Genomic DNA, 18,076 nt, shown 5'->3' with positions numbered 1-18,076 from the left:
CAGACATTTTGAATGCCAAGGTTTAGAGTGGGATTTCAGTTGTCAGAGTCCCGTCATAAAAAGCTTGAGGAAAGTTGCGATGGAAAAGGTGTACTTCTTATTTGTGAAACGATGTGTATGCATTATGTTAATGCAGTTCAGATTCTTTCAAGTAACATATCAGAACCAATATGGTGATCGATTTTACCCTTAGTCTCTTCAAATAACAATGATATGTAAACTACAGATAAGAAATATGTTTTTCTTCAAGAAGAAAATCACAAGAATAATCAAATTTGAATCAGGTAAGCTAGTTTCGCAAACGATTCGGTTACCGGTTCTATTCGGTCCATTCGGCTTAGGTATTTTCCCGCTGCTAATTTAATTGTTTGAACACGATTGTGAAGAGCCCAAATTATGGCCCAAAAGGTGTCAATATTTGTCGGAGTATAATCGCATGATTATCACATGAGCAGTTTGGCTCAAAAGGAACTCCTCGTCGTCTGAGGCACTTCCATTTAATCTAGCATGCAATTGATTATGCAAACGTCAAGCAGAATAAATCAATATTTGCTAGATTACGCCTCCATACCGATCACTAAGTCAACTGTCAGCATCGATCAATAAATGTGGAATAGTTTGTAAAGAGCGAAAGGTGGCTTCTTTAGAGGCGGAACTCACGTGCCGGCAATTAGCAGTCTTTTAGCAGACTATTGTTTATCTGAGGCCCCAACTTGTGAGATAGCAATCATCTAACATCTAATATTAGTAATAAAGCAGTTACAACCACGGTTCGGGAGCCTCCCAACGCACTTGAGATGCTCGGCCAGTCGCAATAACTCAATTATTTGGCCATAATAAAAAACATCAATTCCGATTGAGACGATTTTACGAGCGATCTGGTAACTAGACATCCTCCCTGCATATAAATACTTAAAAAGACATTAAACGAGACGCCGAATACGGCGCATACAAATCAGCCGACTACTCTCGCCCAGATTTCGCATAGATGGGCGCACCTGCGAACCGTGCAGAGAATCCCAGATAAGCGCACCAGTTTTATCAATTAAAAACACCTAGACGCGGGCCTGGATCCGCACAGAATACTCTATCAGTGATCGAATATAGCGTTGGCGTCATCCCACAAGCCTCCGATTGTCCGAAATGTCAATGGGGGCGACAGGCGGTGACTTATTTTTGGCCAAAATCGCGACTTCTCCGTCGTGAATGGCTTAAAATAGACCCATTACTTATCAGCCCTAATTGATTAGCGAAGGCATGGGCTTACATCCCACGCAATGCTCAATCAATTCAACGTTATCAATTGTTTTGCTTTATCTTTCGCAGAAATCTTGTGGCATACTTTCGCGAGCAGCGCCTAAAAGATTGAGTTCAAAGCGCTTCGTTGCAACGTACAAAAATCTTTATTACAAACTGCAATGCAATGCACTTAGGTAGTAAAATGAGGGACAAAAACAATAACCAAATATTTAAACAATAAGCAACAAAAAATGATATGAAACTGTTTTATATGGCAAATATCGACCTGAATATCGCAACTTTGGCAAACAGTTTTGGCTTACTTTGGTTTAGATTTAGAATTTACTCAGTGCAAAATAAATGTTAAGCTAAATATCAATACTAAACTACTATTCGAAGAATTTGCACTTTAGGTAAACGTTTTTGTCATGGTTTATAAATATAAATATAGAAATATGAAATAGTATTGACTTCTTTTTCCAGTCCTTGTGATGTACAGGTCAGGTCTTACGCTTTTTTAGGTATTTTCGTTTTTTGGTATTCAGGTTCAGCGAGCCAAGCTTTCTTGTCCTCAAGCTTTCACATCAAGATAGAGATTTAATTGGTAGTCATTTGGAAGGCCAAATAGCTAGATCGTTTGAAAAATGGTTCCAATATTTCCATTTTGTGTCATTTTGAAGGCAGTTCAGTCCTGCTTCTCCTCTTTGGCGGACATGAAGAGCTTCTGGCAAGTGAAGGTCAGCGAGTCTACAAAGGAAAACCATATAAATGTCGGACAATGGCACACATTGGGGTTAATGTGAAGGGCTACTCACCAATCGTGCTCTGCACCCATTTCGGCTTATTCTTCCACACGACGCCCACGTAGTAGAACGGTATGCCAATTATGGTGATTAATACCCCCATTCCGACCTCATAGGGCGCCACATAGATGGGCACGACGACTAGAAAGGCGCACACGATGACGAATAGGGCGGGAATCCACATGGCGACCTGTCAAAGCAACAAATATAGATAGGTTTGTGTTACAAAAAGCTTAAGCTCTTAGATCTAATCAAAGTATTTACATTTAAAACGTTTGAAACATTTTCTATCATTACAGAGATTTTGTTGGCTATACAACGTCTAAATTGGCAACACTGATTACGCTTTACTCACTTTAATTGGCCGCTCCATGCAGGGACGGGTGTAGCGGAAATATAGAACCGCCGACACCGACAACATTATAAAGAACGATTCCACAATGCTGGCGTAGGTGATCAGCACATACACGTCGCTCACCACCAGCATCACAATGGAGAGAAAGCACTGCCAGAGGAAAACAGTCAAATCAATTAGGGTTTAATTACATAATATCATTTGTGCGCTAATTGAGAAGCACAGCTCACCAGAAAAACGAGCGACGGCAGCGGGGTGTAGCTCTTCACGCTGATGTGCGACAGAATCGCCGGCATGTGCCCATTGCGGGCACCCACGAAGCAGATGCGAGAGGAGGTCATGATGTGAACGGAGAGGCCGCCAAAGGCGGAGATAGCCACCATGACGGGTATGATCAGTGAAAAGACGCCGAGAATCTTATCGCCAAAGGTCTGTAAAGAGATTTGATCAATTAAAGTCATTTGAAAATCCACTGGTTTAATTGACTTTTCCGATTCCGATCAAATAAATTAACATTCCTGGAAATGGATCGCATTTTAGCGATTTAAAGATACAAAAATAGTTCATTGTAGGGCTTGCATTATGTTTAAGAAATAACTATGTATACAGCTCTTTTAAGTCTGCCTAATCTGATCGGACTGCCAATCGGGACAAGGTCGCTAAGTTCTCACCACAGCGATGGCATTGGATGCGATCATCTCCGAAGGCGACAACACGGCCAGATAAGCCACATTGGCCAGCACATAAATGCCGGTGACCAGAGGCAGTGAGATGTAAATAGCACGCGGCAGGTTGCGATATGGATCCCGCAGTTCCTCCGTCATGAAGTTCAAGTAATTCCAGCCGGCATACGAAAATATACCGGAGTAAAAGGCCACCGACATCTTGCCGGGATCAGTCTCAGTGTTTTCAAAGGGCCTCGTAAAGTTTTCCACGTTGCCCATTAGCATCCAGACCAGACCGACCAGGATGATCATAACCAGGGCGGCGATCTTGGTGAACATGATGACGTTTTGCATCTTGGTGGTCACCTTCATGTAGTACGAATTCAGGTAGGTGAGGAAGCAGATGGTGATGGCCGCCAGCAGCTGCAGCGCTATTTTGGGAATGTGGCAGGCTCCGCCGAAAAAGGGTTCCAGCACGTAGGAAGCAAAGGTCAGACCCATTATGGCATTGGTCGTAGGTCTGCAAGAGATAAGAGCACACAATCAGTGGACATTTTTTTTGCAGACTGCATTCAGACATATGTTCTGCTGATAATGTCCGCATGCAAAAGTGGAAAAGCAGATATTTGTGCTTATCGCCGAAACTAAACCGCAAAAATAGCTGCCAATAAATCGCTCAATGCAGAACTCGCGGAACTGCCTCAATAAATAAATTTATATAGCGTAGATTAAGTGATAAGGCCCGTTTCACTTTCTACGGCTATAATACACAGTCCATGGCTTAACCTTGAAAAAGCAGCTGCATCCACACCGATCCGAAGTATTCCATCTTTCTAGTCTTATCTGAAAAGTTATTGAACTTGACCTTGCCTGAAAATCAGGTTCTGTAGTACTACCCTGTAGTTCTGTAGTAACATTCAATTTATGTTAAATATCTATGTTAAAAAAAAACTTAGAATTATAAGAAAACGTTAATGAGCTATTACTTTTACTTCAATAAGTTCCCTTTGGCGATAATATGGTAATTCGAAATCAATTACTGAAAGCAATTTGATACTGTAGTTATGTTTTCGCAGCAAATGCAGATAAGGAAACTTTAGCGACGAAATGTTCGAGAATATTCAAACAATATTGACCAGTAAAACTCACACGAATATCATCATGGCATCCCAAAGATACAGGAACGCCGGCAGCGATCCGTACGCTTCAAAGATATACGCGTAATCCCCTCCAGATTTTGGTATGGCAGTACCAAGTTCCGCGTAGCAAAGAGCACCAATCATGGACAGCAGTCCGCAGAGCACCCAGATGACCAGCGAAGCGCCCACGGACTCCACCTCCCGGATAACGCCTTTGGGTGACACAAAGATCCCGGATCCAAAGATGATGCCCAGAATGATGGCCACACCTTCGAGGAGGCCCAGCTGCTTCTTGATCACAACCCTGCTGCTGTCCGACTCGGCGGATCCCTCGCGACCCTGGGCTTTCTCGGCAGGATTGGCCACTGGTTGGGCTATGCTGGAGGGAGGATTGCCGGAGCTAGGGGTCAGCAGGACCATTTCGCTGGACGGCGACTGCAGTTCATCGGCGGCGGGCATGGCGGCTATTTATGTATCTATTGTGTCCAAGGACTATGGTATTATTATCCCACTGCTCTGTGACACAATCTTCGCACGCGACGTCTGAAAGCGAACTGTAACTGTTTCTTTGCCCGTTGTCCCGTTAATTGATTAAACGAGGCAAGTGTGTTGGTGGGTGTGACTCCGCGTGTGAGCGTGTGTGTGTGTGAATGTTTATTAAGGTGTTTTTCAATTGTATTGTATTTGGCTTATCTACTCCTGCTCTTCCTCTTCTTCCTTTTCCGCCGGCTAGCGTTAGTTTGTTTTGGTCGGCTATTCGCTTGCTGCCCTCTCGCTCGCACCAACAACACACCCTGCAGATGAGTCTTTCGCACATAAAACTCGCGATTTGAACGAAAATTCACACTCCGTCTCGCGGAATTCGGTTAATGGGTCTGGTAAATAAGAGCAGACATCGAGGTAACCGCCAAATTGTGCAAACTTTGCGGTTTAATTGTGGAATTGGCACACTATCGGTCAAAGGTATTTCAACCCCACGTTTTCCCGAGCACCGCCGCAGTGTGACCAGCGCCTGGCTGACTCGGAATCACCAATTGTTGCTGGGATGCATATATTTAAAAATATATTTTGTTGTCAGTTCACCTTTAGTTTTTTAAAAACCAATCTTAAGAAGTGGTTTCTTCTATTTATATTATTAGGACTGAAAATGGTCGCGTATGTGTGAACAGTCGCCGAATTTTAAACAAGCAGAGGCGCGATCTATGGGAGTGTACCGTACCGCACACAGGAAGAAAGCGTATTTCTTTGGAGACTAACATTTTAGAAACTGACCATCATGGGTGGTAAACATCACTAGGAGTGTAGCTCCGCTAAAAATGGACATTCGCTAATTTAATTATTAAAATTAAGACGACTTGGTTTATTTGGGCTTACAGAAGAGTAAAGTTAAAGACGGTAAAACTAATTTTTTTTAGTTTTCTTTCATTGAAAAATATTATTTATCAAGAATTAAAAAAATATATTTTTTTAATTTACTGCGTTAATATATTGTAGCGCGTGTCGAAAAATCACTCACGTGCTGTTTCTATTTTCTTATCGATACGAAAAGTAGACCACATCTGTCGAACGCCTATCGCCAATCGATATCATTAGACCTATTGGTGAGCTAAAAGTAAAGCAATTGAAGAATACGGATCACAAAATGGATTTCGGAGCTCTGCTGCACTACGCGAAAAAGAAGAGTGATGCGGTCACTAAGGAGGAGGTGAGAGCCACACAGGTGTCCAGTTTATCCTTTGCGTGAGGTTTGAAACTCGGAGAACGCGGTTTCGTCTGCATTCCCTTTGTGACCCACATCTGATCATTCAAATTTTCACCTTTATCGTCAGGGGCAGGGGAAATACTATAGCACCAAGTATGCGCCGCCCAAGAAAGAGTCGAAGGAGTCCAAGCAGCTGTCCAACAATATCCAGAAGTTTCTCCAAAAAAAAGAGGCCGAGGAGGCGAAAAAGAAACGCGAGGAGCGCCAGAAGCTGAACGATCTGCTCGCCAAGAGGGACGAAAAGTCTAAGAACAAGATACGTAAAATGCTGAAGGTAACCAAGTCGGCCAACAAATCAGTGTTGGAGGATGCCAAGGACTACGATAAGTCCATCGATGGCCACGAGGCGGGCGAGGGTCAGGGCGATGACTACGGCTACGTGTCCACTGAAGCGAATGCCTTTTACGAGAAATACATCGAAAAAGTGCGAGATGTCCAGGAAGACAAGGGATTCGCGCCCAGCAGGCCACAATCGCTGAGAGATCTTTCTGGGACCAAGGAGCGCGTAAAGGCGGCCATTACCAGGGAAAGAGAGGAGGCCAGGAGTCACACACGTCAGCGGAGCAGCACAAGCACTATCCCATCCAGCGCTACCAAGTCGAAGGAGGCCTCCGTGGCCCGTTCTTACAGTACCTCGAAAACTTTGTATGATCCGAACGCAGAGAAACGCGAGGAGGAGCGCAAAAAGCGGCAGGAGGAGGAGCAGCGTCGGGCGAAGGTAAAACGACCTGCTCAGCCGCCGCCCATGGACTTCCAAGCCCTGCTTCGCTTAGCTGAAAAGAAACAACACGAGCCCGTTGTTTTCGAGGTGCAGAAAAAAAAGGAACCGGAGCGTTTGTTGTCGGCCCGTGAGAAACGTGAGATGGAGGAGCGCCAGCGGCAAGCGGAGCAGCGCGCTCAGCGGCTCAAGATGCGGGAAAGTGAAGGCAAGGAAGGCATTTCAAAATCCATCCCCCCCAATCGCATGGAGTCCAACGGACGCATCCCCAAGCTAAATCAAGCCAAGCCAGCCAATCCGCCAAGTGAAAGCTTTAAAAAACCAACGACCCCACAGCCAACGAAAAGCAGCTCGAGCTCCACCAGTTTATCTAGTTCCAATTCCCATTCCTCTACTAGTCGCAGTTCTGCTTCAAGTGTTAAGCCCGCTACTAAAACAGTTCCATTGAATGCTAGGCCTGCGCCAACTGCATCGGCGGTTGGAAAACCTAGCCCCAGTTCTAGCAAAGCGACGGTCGGAAAGACGCGACCGATTTCGTCATCGGATGCTCAGAGATCCGAGGGAGTACGGCAATTCCCGCCCGCAGATGTCAAGAGACGAAAAACTGTCGAACCGCCAGGCAGCAAAAGTATGTAAACAACATGTTCGCTATTAAATAGATTTTAGATATCATGTTTTGTTCGATTTTTAAAGGACGCATTTACGACGACGATGATGAGGATGAATACGATTCTGAGTTGGATGACTTCATCGATGATGGCGACTGCGAGGAGGATATATCTTCCCATATCCGCGACATTTTCGGGTATGACAAGCGGCGTTATAAAGGAATTGACGACGATGATCGTGGGATGGAATCCAGTTTTGCACAAATGCAGCGCGAGGAGTACATCAGCAAGAAGTTGGGTACGTAATGCACCATATGGCCAATAAAAGCCCCTAATATTGACGTCATTTTCGCAGGTATGCAAGAGGATCTCGAGGACATGCGCATGGAGGCGGCGCACAAGAAACAAAAAATGGCCAGAAGATGAAACGCACAGGCGGAGCAAACAATTTATTGTGTTTATGCCATGGCACGAAAACATCGTGGCGAAAATCTGTTCATGTCCCAGGACAGTATTTCATACCGACCTGGCCTAATCCGTTGCCATATGGATTTTGGCCGCAGAGCCTTGGCATGTTATGTATATTCCCATATATGATAATTTGGATTCATTAGTATGCAACGACTGAATTTTTAATAATACTTATGTGTGCTGTCGCGCTGGAGATGGCGCTGTGTTAATGCAACAGGAATGTAATGCAGATCTGAAGTGAAGTTCGAATAGATTGGTGGACAGGAAAACCAGTGGAGTGCAGAGGAAAAGCGAACAGCAATAAACATTTTTTCGCCTTGTCAATATAAATATGTTTTATTACACAGGAAAGCCAAAAAATGTTTTTTATCGCATATTTGGAATATGTCATCTGTACAGGGTCTTTCTACTAAATGCATTTTGTTTTATTCATCTGCACGCCCACTTTAACGCCAAAAACATTCGTGTTTATTAAAGTTATTAAGTTACTCTATGAATATTAAAACGTCTTTAATTTACGAACGTCATTTGTTTTTGTACATTAAATATTTATAAGTTCATGAAGTTACGACATGCGACGAATTTGAGACATTCATTTGGACATCTTGATGTGCGTTTGACATTTATTGGAAAGCCATTTGCAGACATCGTGAACATAGTATGATGCTTTCCTACTTCTTTTCCTTGGCCTGCAGCTTCGAGTGGATCATGTCCTTGAACTGCGACAGAATCTTGTTTTCGCGCTTCTGTCGCTCCTCCTTGCTGAACATGGCTAGTGCACGCTTCTCGTCGGCGGAGTACAGCTGGTTCTCCTTACGGATACGGACGGCCTCCATGCGCCGATGCCTGCTGCCGCTCATCACATAGCCCACGGACTCGAAATTGGCAATCTCATCGGAAGTTAGGCCGATTTCACCACGGCGGGGTATCCTCTTGCCCTCGGCAATGTAAGCAGCCATGGCGGCACCTTCTCCTGGCAGCAAGGCCTTGCCGAAATCCTTTTGATTAAGGCTACCGCCGGGTCGCAACGAAGGTCCCACGTCCTCGTCGTTGTGCGTGGAACTTTCCTTGTTCTTGGATTTGCTGGCACTCGAGGAGGAGCTCTTCTTGGACTTTTCAACCTCTGACTTACGCTTCTTTTTCTTCTTTTTAGACTTTTTGTCCTTTTTGCTGGCAGACGACTTTTTCTTTTTAGGCTTCTTGATACCGTCGGCAGTCTTTTCCAGCCAAACATCTTCCTCATCGGACTCATCTTCGCTGTCAGAACTGGAACTTGAGCTGCTGGACTCGTCGCTACTATCTTCGCTGCTAGAAGAACTGGAGGAGGAACTAGACTCTTTTTTGCTCTTTTTCTTTTTGGACTTCTTTGACTTTTTCTTCGACTTCTTTTCCGATTTCTTGTGCTTGCTCTTGCCCTTTTTCTTTTTCTTCTTGGGTCCTATGTAGGAACCCTTTACCAGCTCCACTTCGTTGCTTTCTGGGCGGGATGGGCTTTTGCCCCAGACCTCTGGTACGCCTTCCTCGCCAATGCGAACTCTCTGGTTCCTGCGGGCATTTACAGCCTTGGAGTCACCTTTGAAATGGTAGTTGGACGGTCCTCTGCCTCTATGCTGGGACCTGGACGATGGTTCGGCGGGGTCATTAATGAAACTACCCTCGGCAGCCCGTCCCCGGAAAGGATTCTGCCGCCTATCGTTGTTTTCATGAAAACGATCGTTGGGCCAGCGGTCCACGGATTTTGGGCGGGATTTGCGGTTTTTGGAGGGGCTTCTCGAGCAACTGGAGCTATCACTGCTGCTGCTGGAGCTTCTGGAGGACGCGGAGCGGGTTCTGCGGCGGTGTGGCACTGCATCCTTTTCTCTGGAGCGACGAGAGTTGCGATTGGAAGTCCTTTCCCTGTGGAGCTCCCTCTCCCTCACCCTGTCTCTTTCCCTCTCGCGGGAAACTGATCTCCTGTGTTGCGGTTTCTGGTAAGTCCTTCTCTCCGACCGGGAACGAGCCCTAGAAACGGACCGACGACGTTGCCTCTGCCTGCTGCGACTCCTGCTGCGTGAACGCATGTTGAAAATACAAGTTTTCAACAATTTCACCGGAAAATGCAAAACAAACGTTTGTGGATAATGATAAACCGACTTCGATAGCCTACTTATTCGATAGTCTCCGCTCATCGATAGGCAACAGCTGACTAAGAGATTTTTTGGCGCAGAGGGTCACACCAAAAATAACTTTGCAAATTTACTTGCCAAAATAAAGTTTATTTATCGCCAAAAATGCTGTAATTTAAATATAAAAAATATAAGAAAGCTACCAATTGCTACCAATGGCTCGCATTACGTGGAGGGGTCACTCCACTCAGGAGTTGCTGTAAGCTTTAAAAAATTCCACTCCCCAAATGCATCACTAATTTGGAATGTTTTTGTTTATTGTTTACTTATTTATCAGATTTATTTTGCGGCTTCGTTGGTCATATATGAAGCACTGCTGGCACTCCTTAACCTTCAACGCCCACATGAACTCCTCCTACGCCTCGGATGTCTGTCTGACCCCCATTTTTTGGTTTGTGGACAACTACACTCACTGCCTGGGACCGGTAACACTATGCAACATAAAATTTGTTGTTTATATGTTTAGGCTCTTCTATATTTTTTCAGTTTTTTGTGGTTGGCGTGGCTGCCCTGACCACTTCAGTCGTTAGTATTGCTTACTGGATTGGCTTGCCCTTTTGGTGGGCCAAGAGTCAGTTGGTGACCTACTTCCTCCTCGTTGTGGGCAATTGGCTGCTACTCAATGTGGTTTTTCACTACGTTATGGCTGTGATCACGCCGGCTGGTCATCCGCCGGAAGGAGTCTCCCTGGTGGAAGCGGTTAGCATGTGTGGCAAGTGCATTGCTCCCAAACCACCGAGGACACATCACTGCTCCATCTGCAATCGCTGCATTCTTAAGATGGATCATCACTGTCGTGAGTATCTGTCGTTTTGGAAAGCCTTTCGGCATTAAGTTTCATATATTCCTTATATAGCTTGGCTCAACAATTGTGTGGGATATGGCAATCATCGCTACTTCTTCCTCTACATGACATACACCACTTTGGGTTGCCTGTTTCTTATTTTGTTTGGCTTGGAGATCGGCCACAAATACCTGTGGCTGGATCATGGCGAAAACTGGACGGAAATTGAGCCCTTGGAGGGGCAGCCAGTGAAATTTAACCTCAGTGGGCACATCATTCCAGTGGTAATCCAGTGAAGTGACTTTTTACAAGTTCTTTACTTAATCTTACTTTCTTTTTTTAACCTAAGACACATCCGCATGAGTACGATGAGTTTATGCTGCCTGCAGCAGTGCACAATCTTCCAACACCCATTGTAGACACAGATGCCGCTTTGCCCGGTCGACGACGAGCGCTTTGGTTCATGGCATTCACAAATGTGGCCGTCGTCTTGGCTCTGGGGAGCCTTTCCATCTGGCACGCCAAGCTAATCACTCGTGGTGAGACAAGTGTAGAGGCTCATATCAACGAAGCGGAGCGAAAACGGCACCTCCAGCAACAGCGCATTTATATTAATCCGTATAACTTTGGCACCAAAAAGAACTGGAAGCTGTTTTTGGGTTTGGTGCGCGGCAGGTAAGTTAAACTTCTTAGGGAAGAACCTTTTTTAAGTAACATCATGCAGGTCCTTTTGGCGAACTGTGCTGCTTCCATCCTGGCACAAACCCGAAGGTACTGGGCTGAGTTTCCACACGGTAAATGATGCGCCCTTCGAGGACGAGTGGCCGTAATTTGAACGTAGACGCTAATGTGATGTGCCAGCAAGTCAATATTAAGTTAATAGTTTACGTTTAAGCTCAAAGTAATAGGAATGAAAAGCTTTTATTTAGTAAAATGTAGTATAATAAGCCTTTTACAATTCCAAAGTTCACTCAAAACTTTAATGCATTAAGTAGCAAAGGCATGTACTTTGTCTCCATGACGACTAGAAACACAATGACGCTTTTATACTACTACTAGCTTAATAAAAGACACTACTAGTATACAAATCGTTTTGCGTTGTCCTTGACAGCCTGTGCCGGTATGGCAACTTGTTGCCAGGACAAGGTTAAGGCTATGAGTTTGTTCAATAAGACTTGGAACCAATCAGGCCTTAAAGATGTCGAAGGCGTCAGGATCAGAAGATGAGCCTCTTGTGCCAGATGACTTTGATGATGACTTCTACAAGGAACTATGCGACAAAATCCCTGAGGTATCAATCTGAAAAATCTAAAGTTAACGTTGTATTATGCGAATATTATCTACAGGCCACCAAAGCTCTGCGGCAAAAGGATACTCCCAACAATGCGGATAATGTGCAAAGGCTGCTCATCTGCGGCAGTCGCTACAAAAGCGATCTGAGACTTGAGAAGGAACGATCCCAGGAACTGCGAAAGGAGATCGAAAGCCTTGAAGAGCGCTTGGAAAATGCGGCTCGGGTCACTAAAATGGACATGGCCACCATTGAGGAGTTGCGTGGGGTCATAGGTAAGTAGTTTTAAAATATGTGCAATAAAATTAGCTTCAATAATAGTTTTCAGAGGGTGCCTGGAAGCAGAAGGATGCTGCTCAGATACGTGAACAATCCGCTCAGGACGAGGTCTTAAGTCTCCGCGAGAAACTGGACGAATCGGAGCAGATGGTGGCCCATCTGAATGAGAAACGGCTGGCCATGAGCAAGCGGGACGATGGCAAGGAACGGGAGCGCCTCAACGCCGAGATTGCCGATCTCAACAAGCGAATGCAATTGCAAAGGACCTACGCAACGGAACTGGACAACACCATTGAAGGATTGGAGGCCAAAAACAAGGAATTACTCAAACTACTGGAAGTTCGTTATATGATTACCCTAATTTAACATCGAAATAATAATTTTCATATCAGGAAACCTCCAGCGATGCCTGCAACTTGAAACGCAAAAGTGATGTCTTGACCAAGGAACTTTCCACAATGAAGGCCGAAGAGTCACGCTACCAGGAGCAAATTTCGCACATGAAATCCGCTAACGAGCACTTAACCAAAGTGAAAGTGCGCCAGAACCTGCAGATTCTGTCCCTCAAGACGAACCTAGAGCACCTAAATACCCAGCACAACGCAGCCAATAACAAGCTGGCCAAGATCACGGTGGATTTGGAGTACACAGTACAGGAACGGGATAAGAACAAGCGCGCTCTGAATCAGCGCATCAATCTGCTGAAGGTTCGAGAGGATGAACTGATTAAGGTGCGCCAGGACAATGGAAAACTGGCCAAGTCCCAGGAGGCGATTGCTCGGAAGTATGCGGTATTAGACGAGGCCAAACGAGAAGTGGAAACGCTGAACATAAGGCTAAGGTATAAGGCTTATATTTAATAAAAGACACTCTACTAGATACTAATCAACATACTACAGAACCCAGCTGGGCACCCAAGACAAGGAACTGGAGTCAATGCGCCGAGTGGTCCATCATTTCGAGAAGAACAACGAAAACTTGACCAAAGAGCGGGATTCCCTAAGGCGGGAATTGCAGGCGGAGCACCAACAGCTCGAGCAGAGCAATGCACTGCACCAAGAGGCACAACACGAAGTTCGGGCTCTTAAGGACACCATCACCACGATGGACACCAAGCTGAAGAAGCTCAGCGAGGACGCCAACAAGCTCAAGAAGGAGAAGACCAAAAAGCTGGACGAGATTCAGCACTGGATAGACAAATTGGATGCGTTGCAAAGTAAGGCTTTTAACCTAATGTGCAATTTTTTTTATTTTAATTGCCACACTTTTCCTAGATGAGATGCACTTGAAGGAGAACTACGAGATTGAACTGAAACGCACCATCAGCGACTTGGAAGCAAAGTGCTCCAAGTTCCAGCAACAGCACGATGCTCTTGCCGCAGAGCGCCAGACCCTTCAGCGCAATGTCCAGGTGGCCGATGAGGAGCGGCAGAAGCTTCGCGATCAACTAGTGAATCTACAGGCGCTAGTCGAGAAACTTAAGGCGAAGATCGGGTACAGGGATGGCGAGATGTCCAGACTCCAGTTGCAGATCGATCGCATGGAGAAGGAGCGCCGTCTGCTGCGCAACGATATCCGCCATGCCCAGCTGGGTCAGCAGCACACCAAGGCGGAACTGCTGGACAAGCGGAAGGAGAACGATCGGCACGCCAAGTCACTCCAAGAGGACGAGCAGAAATTGTCGCGCCTGCGCAAGGATGTTGACAACCTAATGAACGAGAAGAATGCTATCAGTGCGGCGCTGACCAAACGCAACGAGGAGTTCGAACGACTCAAGCACAGCCAGGAGAACCTGCAAACGGTGTATGATCAGACTCAGAGGCAGTGCAGCCAGTGTCAGGACGACATGCGTTTAATGGGCGTGGAGATAAAGAATCTGCGTACAGAAAGGGATGTCTTGCGTGCGGATAGAGAGAGTGCAGCGGATCTGCGCCAGGAACTGCTGCAAATGCATCGCATGCTAAACCAGGAACGAATCAAGGCGCGTGCCCTGCAGGATGAGATGGTCACGCCCATGAACGTCCATCGGTGGCGGCTCCTGAGCGGCAAGGATCCAGAAAAAATGGATCTCCTCGGGCGCATAAGTATCCTTCGAAAGCAGTTGCTCCAGCAGAATGTGGCCGCCTTGGAGCAGGAACGTGCCCTGAACGAGGCCCAACAGCTCTATGCGGCCTTGAGGGAGTTCATGCTCAAGCTTCCCAGCCATAAAGTGCGGGCGGAGCTCAACAGCGTTAAGGTATATGCAAATGGGATTATTATATTGGGATTAATATATCTTATCTCCTAACAGGCCAACCTATCTGCCAAGGATCGCAAACTGAAGGTTCTGAAGGCCGAGCTCAGTGCCCGGGAGGCAGACGAGAAGGCCAAGAAGGAGAAGCTGGAAGAGATGCGGGCCAGCTTGGCTCTAACCAAGACCCAATTGCTAGAGGAGAAGAAGCACAAGCAGAAGCTCCTGGAGGAGCGTCAGTTGCTGGAGCAGATGCACTGCTACTCCGCGCCCGCCCAACTGCCTAGGACTCTGGGTGCGGGCTTCAAGATGGTCAGTAGCTTACTCTAATACTACTGCTACCTTGCTACTTTTTGAATGCTATAAACAACACATTATTTTTGATAACAAGGTTTTCTTTAATATTCTGAAAGTGTAAAAGATACCCTATCGACGATGGAGGTGGTCCTCCATATGTAGATATGTATGTATATTTGGTACTATCACACTGCTCGTTTAGATTAACTTTCGCAGTTGGCAGACATGTCGAACACTTGTTCCGTGAATTCATCATCGGTCGCCTTGCCATTGCGAATAGAAAAATCCCCTCTACCAATGAAGTTATCTTTGTTTTCACAGTGATGCAGGCGCAGTTGTTCCTGAAAACCCTCTATCAGGTGCTCCCTGGTCTTGAGGTCGATCTCGTTGATCCTGAGCTCAGCCTTCATGGACTTGAGTTGGCGGGTTTGGCGGCGATTGATGCGCTGCTGGATGCAGAGCTTCTGGCGCACACTCGGATCGGGTAGATATGTCATCTGGCGCTTGAACTCCTTGTGAACGTGCTCCAAAGCCGCTAGCTCTTTGGCCTTTTTTTCCCGTTCCACTGATAGCCGTATGTTGCGCTTCAGGAGCTGTTGAATCTTGCGGATCAACTCGAAACGGCGCGGATCCTTGCCCAGCAAGACACGCCAACGATGGATGCGACAGGGGCGGGACAGCTCCTCCGAGTAGGCGGATACCCTGAGCCTCTCCTGGTTGAGCTGTCGCTCCAATCGAATCACATCATGGCGCATGGCCGCCTTGTTTCCCACCTCGCGCTGCATGCATTCGTGTGAAGTTCGCAGGTTTACCACTTCCAGTTTGAGCAATCTGATGTCCTCCACCCTTTGGTTGTATTGCATGGTTCCCCGATCGATGGCCTTCTGCATCATATCCAGTTTCTCCTTTAGCAGGCGCACCTCATCATTCCTCCTAACCATTTGAAAGCCCACCAGACTCTTCTCCTTGGTGACCTCGTCCAGGGCACAGGCCATGTGCTTGAATCGCTTTTCATCGGTGTCAATGGTGTGGGCGGCTTGCTCCACACGGATCTTCATCTCGCGAAGATCCGACTTTGTGCTGGCCAACAGGCGACTTTTCGAGTGAATCTCATTCTGCTTCTGCTTCACAGTTCGGTTCAGCTGCTCAATCTGGTTCTTCAGGCTGGAAATCTCCTTTTCGTTAATGGCCAGCGAGCTGGTCATCTGGTTGATCTGATGCGTCAACTTGGTCATTGTATTCTGCAGCGTGGAGCGGTCCCTTGAGCACATGTCCATCGTCTTAATCAACATGACCTTCTCCGAGTGGATCACTTCCATCTGCTTCTTGACGTTCGTGAAGTCCAGCTGCTTCTGCTGCAGCTCCACTTGGAGCAGCTCTAACCGCTCCGCTTTCAAGGCAAGTGTCTCTGTAGAAATCAATTTGGAATTAATTTCAATTTATAATTGTTTCTTTCGAATGCTCACCCTCAAGCCCATCGATCTTCTTGTAGGCATCATTGAGTTCCAGGCTCTGCTCCCTCTTTTCCCGAGCTATTTTCTGCACCTGCAGGTCCTTCTCGTCCAGCTGCTTGTTGGCTCGCAGTAGATCGGTTAGTAAATCTTGCATTTGGTGACGAATGGTGGCGATTTCGTGTCGCACTCCGGCCACAATGTCATTCAAACGGGTGACCTCCACTCTCAGTTTTTCCCGCGAACGATATATTTCCTCCCTTTGGCGGATGGCCTCATCCAGCTTGGCGGTGGCCATCATTATCTTTTTCTCCTGCACCTTGAGCTCATTTCTTAAAGGTGAGTTGCCAGTAGTTTTATCCACATTATTCTAAAAACATTAATGTACTCACTGTTTAACCAGGACTTGATCGTTGAGGTCCGTGTTCTTTTTGGCCAGCAGGTGGAATCGTCGCTCCAAGAGCACCGAGTCGTCAGCCTTTTTTTTGGCATCCCGCTCGGCTGCACGGCGCGCCATTACGAGATCTGCCATATCCCGTCTCTGGGCATCGTTAAAACCCTCGGCCACCTTCAGGCTCGTCTGCAGCTTGTTCTTCTCGTCCTCCATGAGGCGCAAGGACTTGGTCAGGGTATGGTTCTCCCGCGAAAGCCGATCGTTGCGCTGCCTGAGTGCTTCGTTGGTGGCAGCCAGCTCCACAAAATCCTTATCGGCCTGCATAAGTTCCTGGTTTTGCTGCACTACGGCTGCCAGCTCTTTGTTCAGATGCAACATCCGATCCTCGTACTTATCCTGCTCCACACTACATTTGTGCTCCAGCCTAAAGTTCTCCGACTCGGCTTTTTTCACCCGCGCATTGAGCTTGGAGATAATCTCCTTGGATACCTCAATCATGCCTTCCACCGTCTCCGAGTAAATGCGGTTAGTTTGCAGGCGCTTTTGGTAGTCCTTAAGCTCGGCAGCCAGCCGATCGCGTTCCCGGAGGACCAAGCGATGAAGTTGGAGGTCCTTGCTGCGAAGATGATCAGCTCTAGTAAATTAGGAAAAGCCACTGGAGGTAAATGGAGGAAGAACTTACGTTGAGATTGGCACCTGTTCGGTCATGACTCTTGGCATATTTGATTGATCGCCGCGCACCAGCGACATCAGCTGAATCTGCATGGTCTCCTCGCGATTCTTGGTAGTGTCCTCGTTCCGCCAGGCTTCCTCCAAGGACTCACGCAGGTGCTCCATCATCGCCTCCGAGGTGGCCGTGGTACGCAGGGCCATTTTCAGCTTGTCGTCCGCATTTCTCACCTTCTCATGCATTGCCCTACCTTGGTGCACCTCAGAGACGTAGTGCGCGTGTAGTCTGGAGAGGATGTCCACGTACAGCTTAACCTTGCCCGCGAGGAAGGGGAAGCGTTCGCTTAGATTTTGCACCAGCAGGTAGGAATTTGAGAAGAACTTCTCGTCCAGATCACGCAGAAGATTTATCTGCGCCGGCTCTATGCTATCTCGGAATCGCTCCTCCAAGTGCATCATGGAAACGGACTTGGAATACACAGAGGAGCTCTTTTGGAGCCTGGACATCTTGCGCTGTATGGTCTTCATCTTCTGGGTATCAACTAACAAAAGAAAACAACCGCAAAGGATTGCAGGACAACGAAGAAATCCTACCGAAAATCAAAGAAAAAGAAGAAAATCAAAGAAAAAAAATTGTTGTGTATTAGTGTGACGTTGAAGTGTAATACATTGTGTTCAGCATTGCCCCTTTCCAAAATTGAGTACAAAAGAGAAGTTGTTTGGTTTTTATTTAAGCATAAAATTGCATATATTTCT

At 46.6% G+C, this 18,076-nt stretch overlaps 6 protein-coding genes across 7 annotated transcripts; 3 read left to right on the top strand and 3 right to left on the bottom strand.

Moving 5' to 3' along the window:
- Window positions 1–1,381: 1,381 nt before the first annotated feature.
- LOC6554906 (large neutral amino acids transporter small subunit 1) lies at window positions 1,382–5,260 on the bottom strand. Its single transcript, XM_001981555.3, has 6 exons — window positions 4,212–5,260; window positions 3,069–3,582; window positions 2,628–2,828; window positions 2,398–2,547; window positions 2,055–2,232; window positions 1,382–1,986 (listed from the first exon to the last, which is right to left on the bottom strand). The coding sequence occupies exons 1-6, from the start codon at window positions 4,658–4,660 to the stop codon at window positions 1,925–1,927; spliced, it is 1,554 nt and encodes a 517-aa protein (XP_001981591.1). The 5' UTR covers window positions 4,661–5,260; the 3' UTR covers window positions 1,382–1,924.
- Window positions 5,261–5,744: 484 nt separating this feature from the next.
- LOC6554905 (protein SPT2 homolog) lies at window positions 5,745–8,084 on the top strand. Of its 2 annotated transcripts, none has more exons than XM_001981554.3 (4): window positions 5,745–5,906; window positions 6,031–7,309; window positions 7,375–7,587; window positions 7,645–8,084. In XM_001981554.3, the coding sequence occupies exons 1-4, from the start codon at window positions 5,844–5,846 to the stop codon at window positions 7,713–7,715; spliced, it is 1,626 nt and encodes a 541-aa protein (XP_001981590.3). In that variant the 5' UTR covers window positions 5,745–5,843; the 3' UTR covers window positions 7,716–8,084. The 2 variants fall into 2 exon arrangements, with proteins under 2 accessions (XP_001981590.3, XP_026837216.1); XM_026981415.1 differs by having other exon boundaries at window positions 6,037–7,309; window positions 7,645–7,734.
- Window positions 8,085–8,349: 265 nt separating this feature from the next.
- On the bottom strand, window positions 8,350–9,946 carry LOC6554904 (NKAP family protein CG6066). Its single transcript, XM_001981553.3, has one exon. It carries the CDS (start codon window positions 9,926–9,928, stop codon window positions 8,432–8,434), a length of 1,497 nt encoding a protein of 498 aa, XP_001981589.2. The 5' UTR covers window positions 9,929–9,946; the 3' UTR covers window positions 8,350–8,431.
- LOC6554903 (palmitoyltransferase ZDHHC16) lies at window positions 9,919–11,797 on the top strand. Its single transcript, XM_001981552.3, has 6 exons — window positions 9,919–10,124; window positions 10,203–10,350; window positions 10,412–10,721; window positions 10,782–10,993; window positions 11,059–11,384; window positions 11,434–11,797. The coding sequence occupies exons 1-6, from the start codon at window positions 10,081–10,083 to the stop codon at window positions 11,537–11,539; spliced, it is 1,146 nt and encodes a 381-aa protein (XP_001981588.1). The 5' UTR covers window positions 9,919–10,080; the 3' UTR covers window positions 11,540–11,797.
- Window positions 11,798–11,882: 85 nt separating this feature from the next.
- LOC6554902 (cilia- and flagella-associated protein 58) lies at window positions 11,883–14,851 on the top strand. Its single transcript, XM_026983788.1, has 7 exons — window positions 11,883–12,000; window positions 12,056–12,275; window positions 12,329–12,618; window positions 12,672–13,120; window positions 13,179–13,495; window positions 13,554–14,515; window positions 14,570–14,851. The coding sequence occupies exons 1-7, from the start codon at window positions 11,908–11,910 to the stop codon at window positions 14,837–14,839; spliced, it is 2,601 nt and encodes an 866-aa protein (XP_026839589.1). The 5' UTR covers window positions 11,883–11,907; the 3' UTR covers window positions 14,840–14,851.
- A 44-nt stretch (window positions 14,852–14,895) lies between these two features.
- Window positions 14,896–17,971, bottom strand: LOC6554808 (cilia- and flagella-associated protein 58). Its single transcript, XM_001981550.3, has 4 exons — window positions 17,334–17,971; window positions 16,650–17,267; window positions 16,273–16,589; window positions 14,896–16,214 (listed from the first exon to the last, which is right to left on the bottom strand). Exons 1-4 carry the CDS (start codon window positions 17,846–17,848, stop codon window positions 15,010–15,012), a joined length of 2,655 nt encoding a protein of 884 aa, XP_001981586.1. The 5' UTR covers window positions 17,849–17,971; the 3' UTR covers window positions 14,896–15,009.
- Between the last annotated feature and the right edge of the window lie 105 nt (window positions 17,972–18,076).

Source organism: Drosophila erecta, unplaced genomic scaffold (genome assembly GCF_003286155.1).
Source record: "Drosophila erecta strain 14021-0224.00,06,07 unplaced genomic scaffold, DereRS2 tig00000000-arrow-pilon, whole genome shotgun sequence".
Taxonomy (NCBI): Eukaryota; Metazoa; Arthropoda; class Insecta; order Diptera; family Drosophilidae; genus Drosophila; species Drosophila erecta.
The sequence above is the reverse complement of the archived record's forward strand: the minus strand, read 5'-3'. Positions and strand labels throughout refer to the sequence as shown.

What these genes read in the sequence shown, in the direction of transcription:
- LOC6554906 (XM_001981555.3), bottom strand. Translation starts at nt 4,660, where the DNA reads ATGCCCGCCGCCGATGAACTGCAGTCGCCGTCCAGCGAAATGGTCCTG. An exon ending in GATGCCATGATGATATTCGT is followed by an intron (nt 3,583 to 4,211) that starts GTGAGTTTTACT and finishes TATCTCTTGCAG; the next exon opens with ACCTACGACCAATGCCATAA. An exon ending in ATGGGTGCAGAGCACGATTG is followed by an intron (nt 1,987 to 2,054) that starts GTGAGTAGCCCT and finishes TTTCCTTTGTAG; the next exon opens with ACTCGCTGACCTTCACTTGC.
- LOC6554902 (XM_026983788.1), top strand. Translation starts at nt 11,908, where the DNA reads ATGTCGAAGGCGTCAGGATCAGAAGATGAGCCTCTTGTGCCAGATGAC. An exon ending in CAAATTGGATGCGTTGCAAA is followed by an intron (nt 13,496 to 13,553) that starts GTAAGGCTTTTA and finishes CACTTTTCCTAG; the next exon opens with ATGAGATGCACTTGAAGGAG. An exon ending in CGGAGCTCAACAGCGTTAAG is followed by an intron (nt 14,516 to 14,569) that starts GTATATGCAAAT and finishes ATCTCCTAACAG; the next exon opens with GCCAACCTATCTGCCAAGGA.
- LOC6554903 (XM_001981552.3), top strand. Translation starts at nt 10,081, where the DNA reads ATGGCTCGCATTACGTGGAGGGGTCACTCCACTCAGGAGTTGCT. An exon ending in TAAGATGGATCATCACTGTC is followed by an intron (nt 10,722 to 10,781) that starts GTGAGTATCTGT and finishes TTCCTTATATAG; the next exon opens with CTTGGCTCAACAATTGTGTG. An exon ending in GTGGGCACATCATTCCAGTG is followed by an intron (nt 10,994 to 11,058) that starts GTAATCCAGTGA and finishes TTTTAACCTAAG; the next exon opens with ACACATCCGCATGAGTACGA.
- LOC6554905 (XM_001981554.3), top strand. Translation starts at nt 5,844, where the DNA reads ATGGATTTCGGAGCTCTGCTGCACTACGCGAAAAAGAAGAGTGATGCG. An exon ending in ATGCGGTCACTAAGGAGGAG is followed by an intron (nt 5,907 to 6,030) that starts GTGAGAGCCACA and finishes CTTTATCGTCAG; the next exon opens with GGGCAGGGGAAATACTATAG. An exon ending in GTACATCAGCAAGAAGTTGG is followed by an intron (nt 7,588 to 7,644) that starts GTACGTAATGCA and finishes TCATTTTCGCAG; the next exon opens with GTATGCAAGAGGATCTCGAG.
- LOC6554904 (XM_001981553.3), bottom strand. Translation starts at nt 9,928, where the DNA reads ATGAGCGGAGACTATCGAATAAGTAGGCTATCGAAGTCGGTTTATCAT.
- LOC6554808 (XM_001981550.3), bottom strand. Translation starts at nt 17,848, where the DNA reads ATGAAGACCATACAGCGCAAGATGTCCAGGCTCCAAAAGAGCTCCTCT. An exon ending in GAACAGGTGCCAATCTCAAC is followed by an intron (nt 17,268 to 17,333) that starts GTAAGTTCTTCC and finishes TCATCTTCGCAG; the next exon opens with CAAGGACCTCCAACTTCATC. An exon ending in GATCAAGTCCTGGTTAAACA is followed by an intron (nt 16,590 to 16,649) that starts GTGAGTACATTA and finishes CTCACCTTTAAG; the next exon opens with AAATGAGCTCAAGGTGCAGG.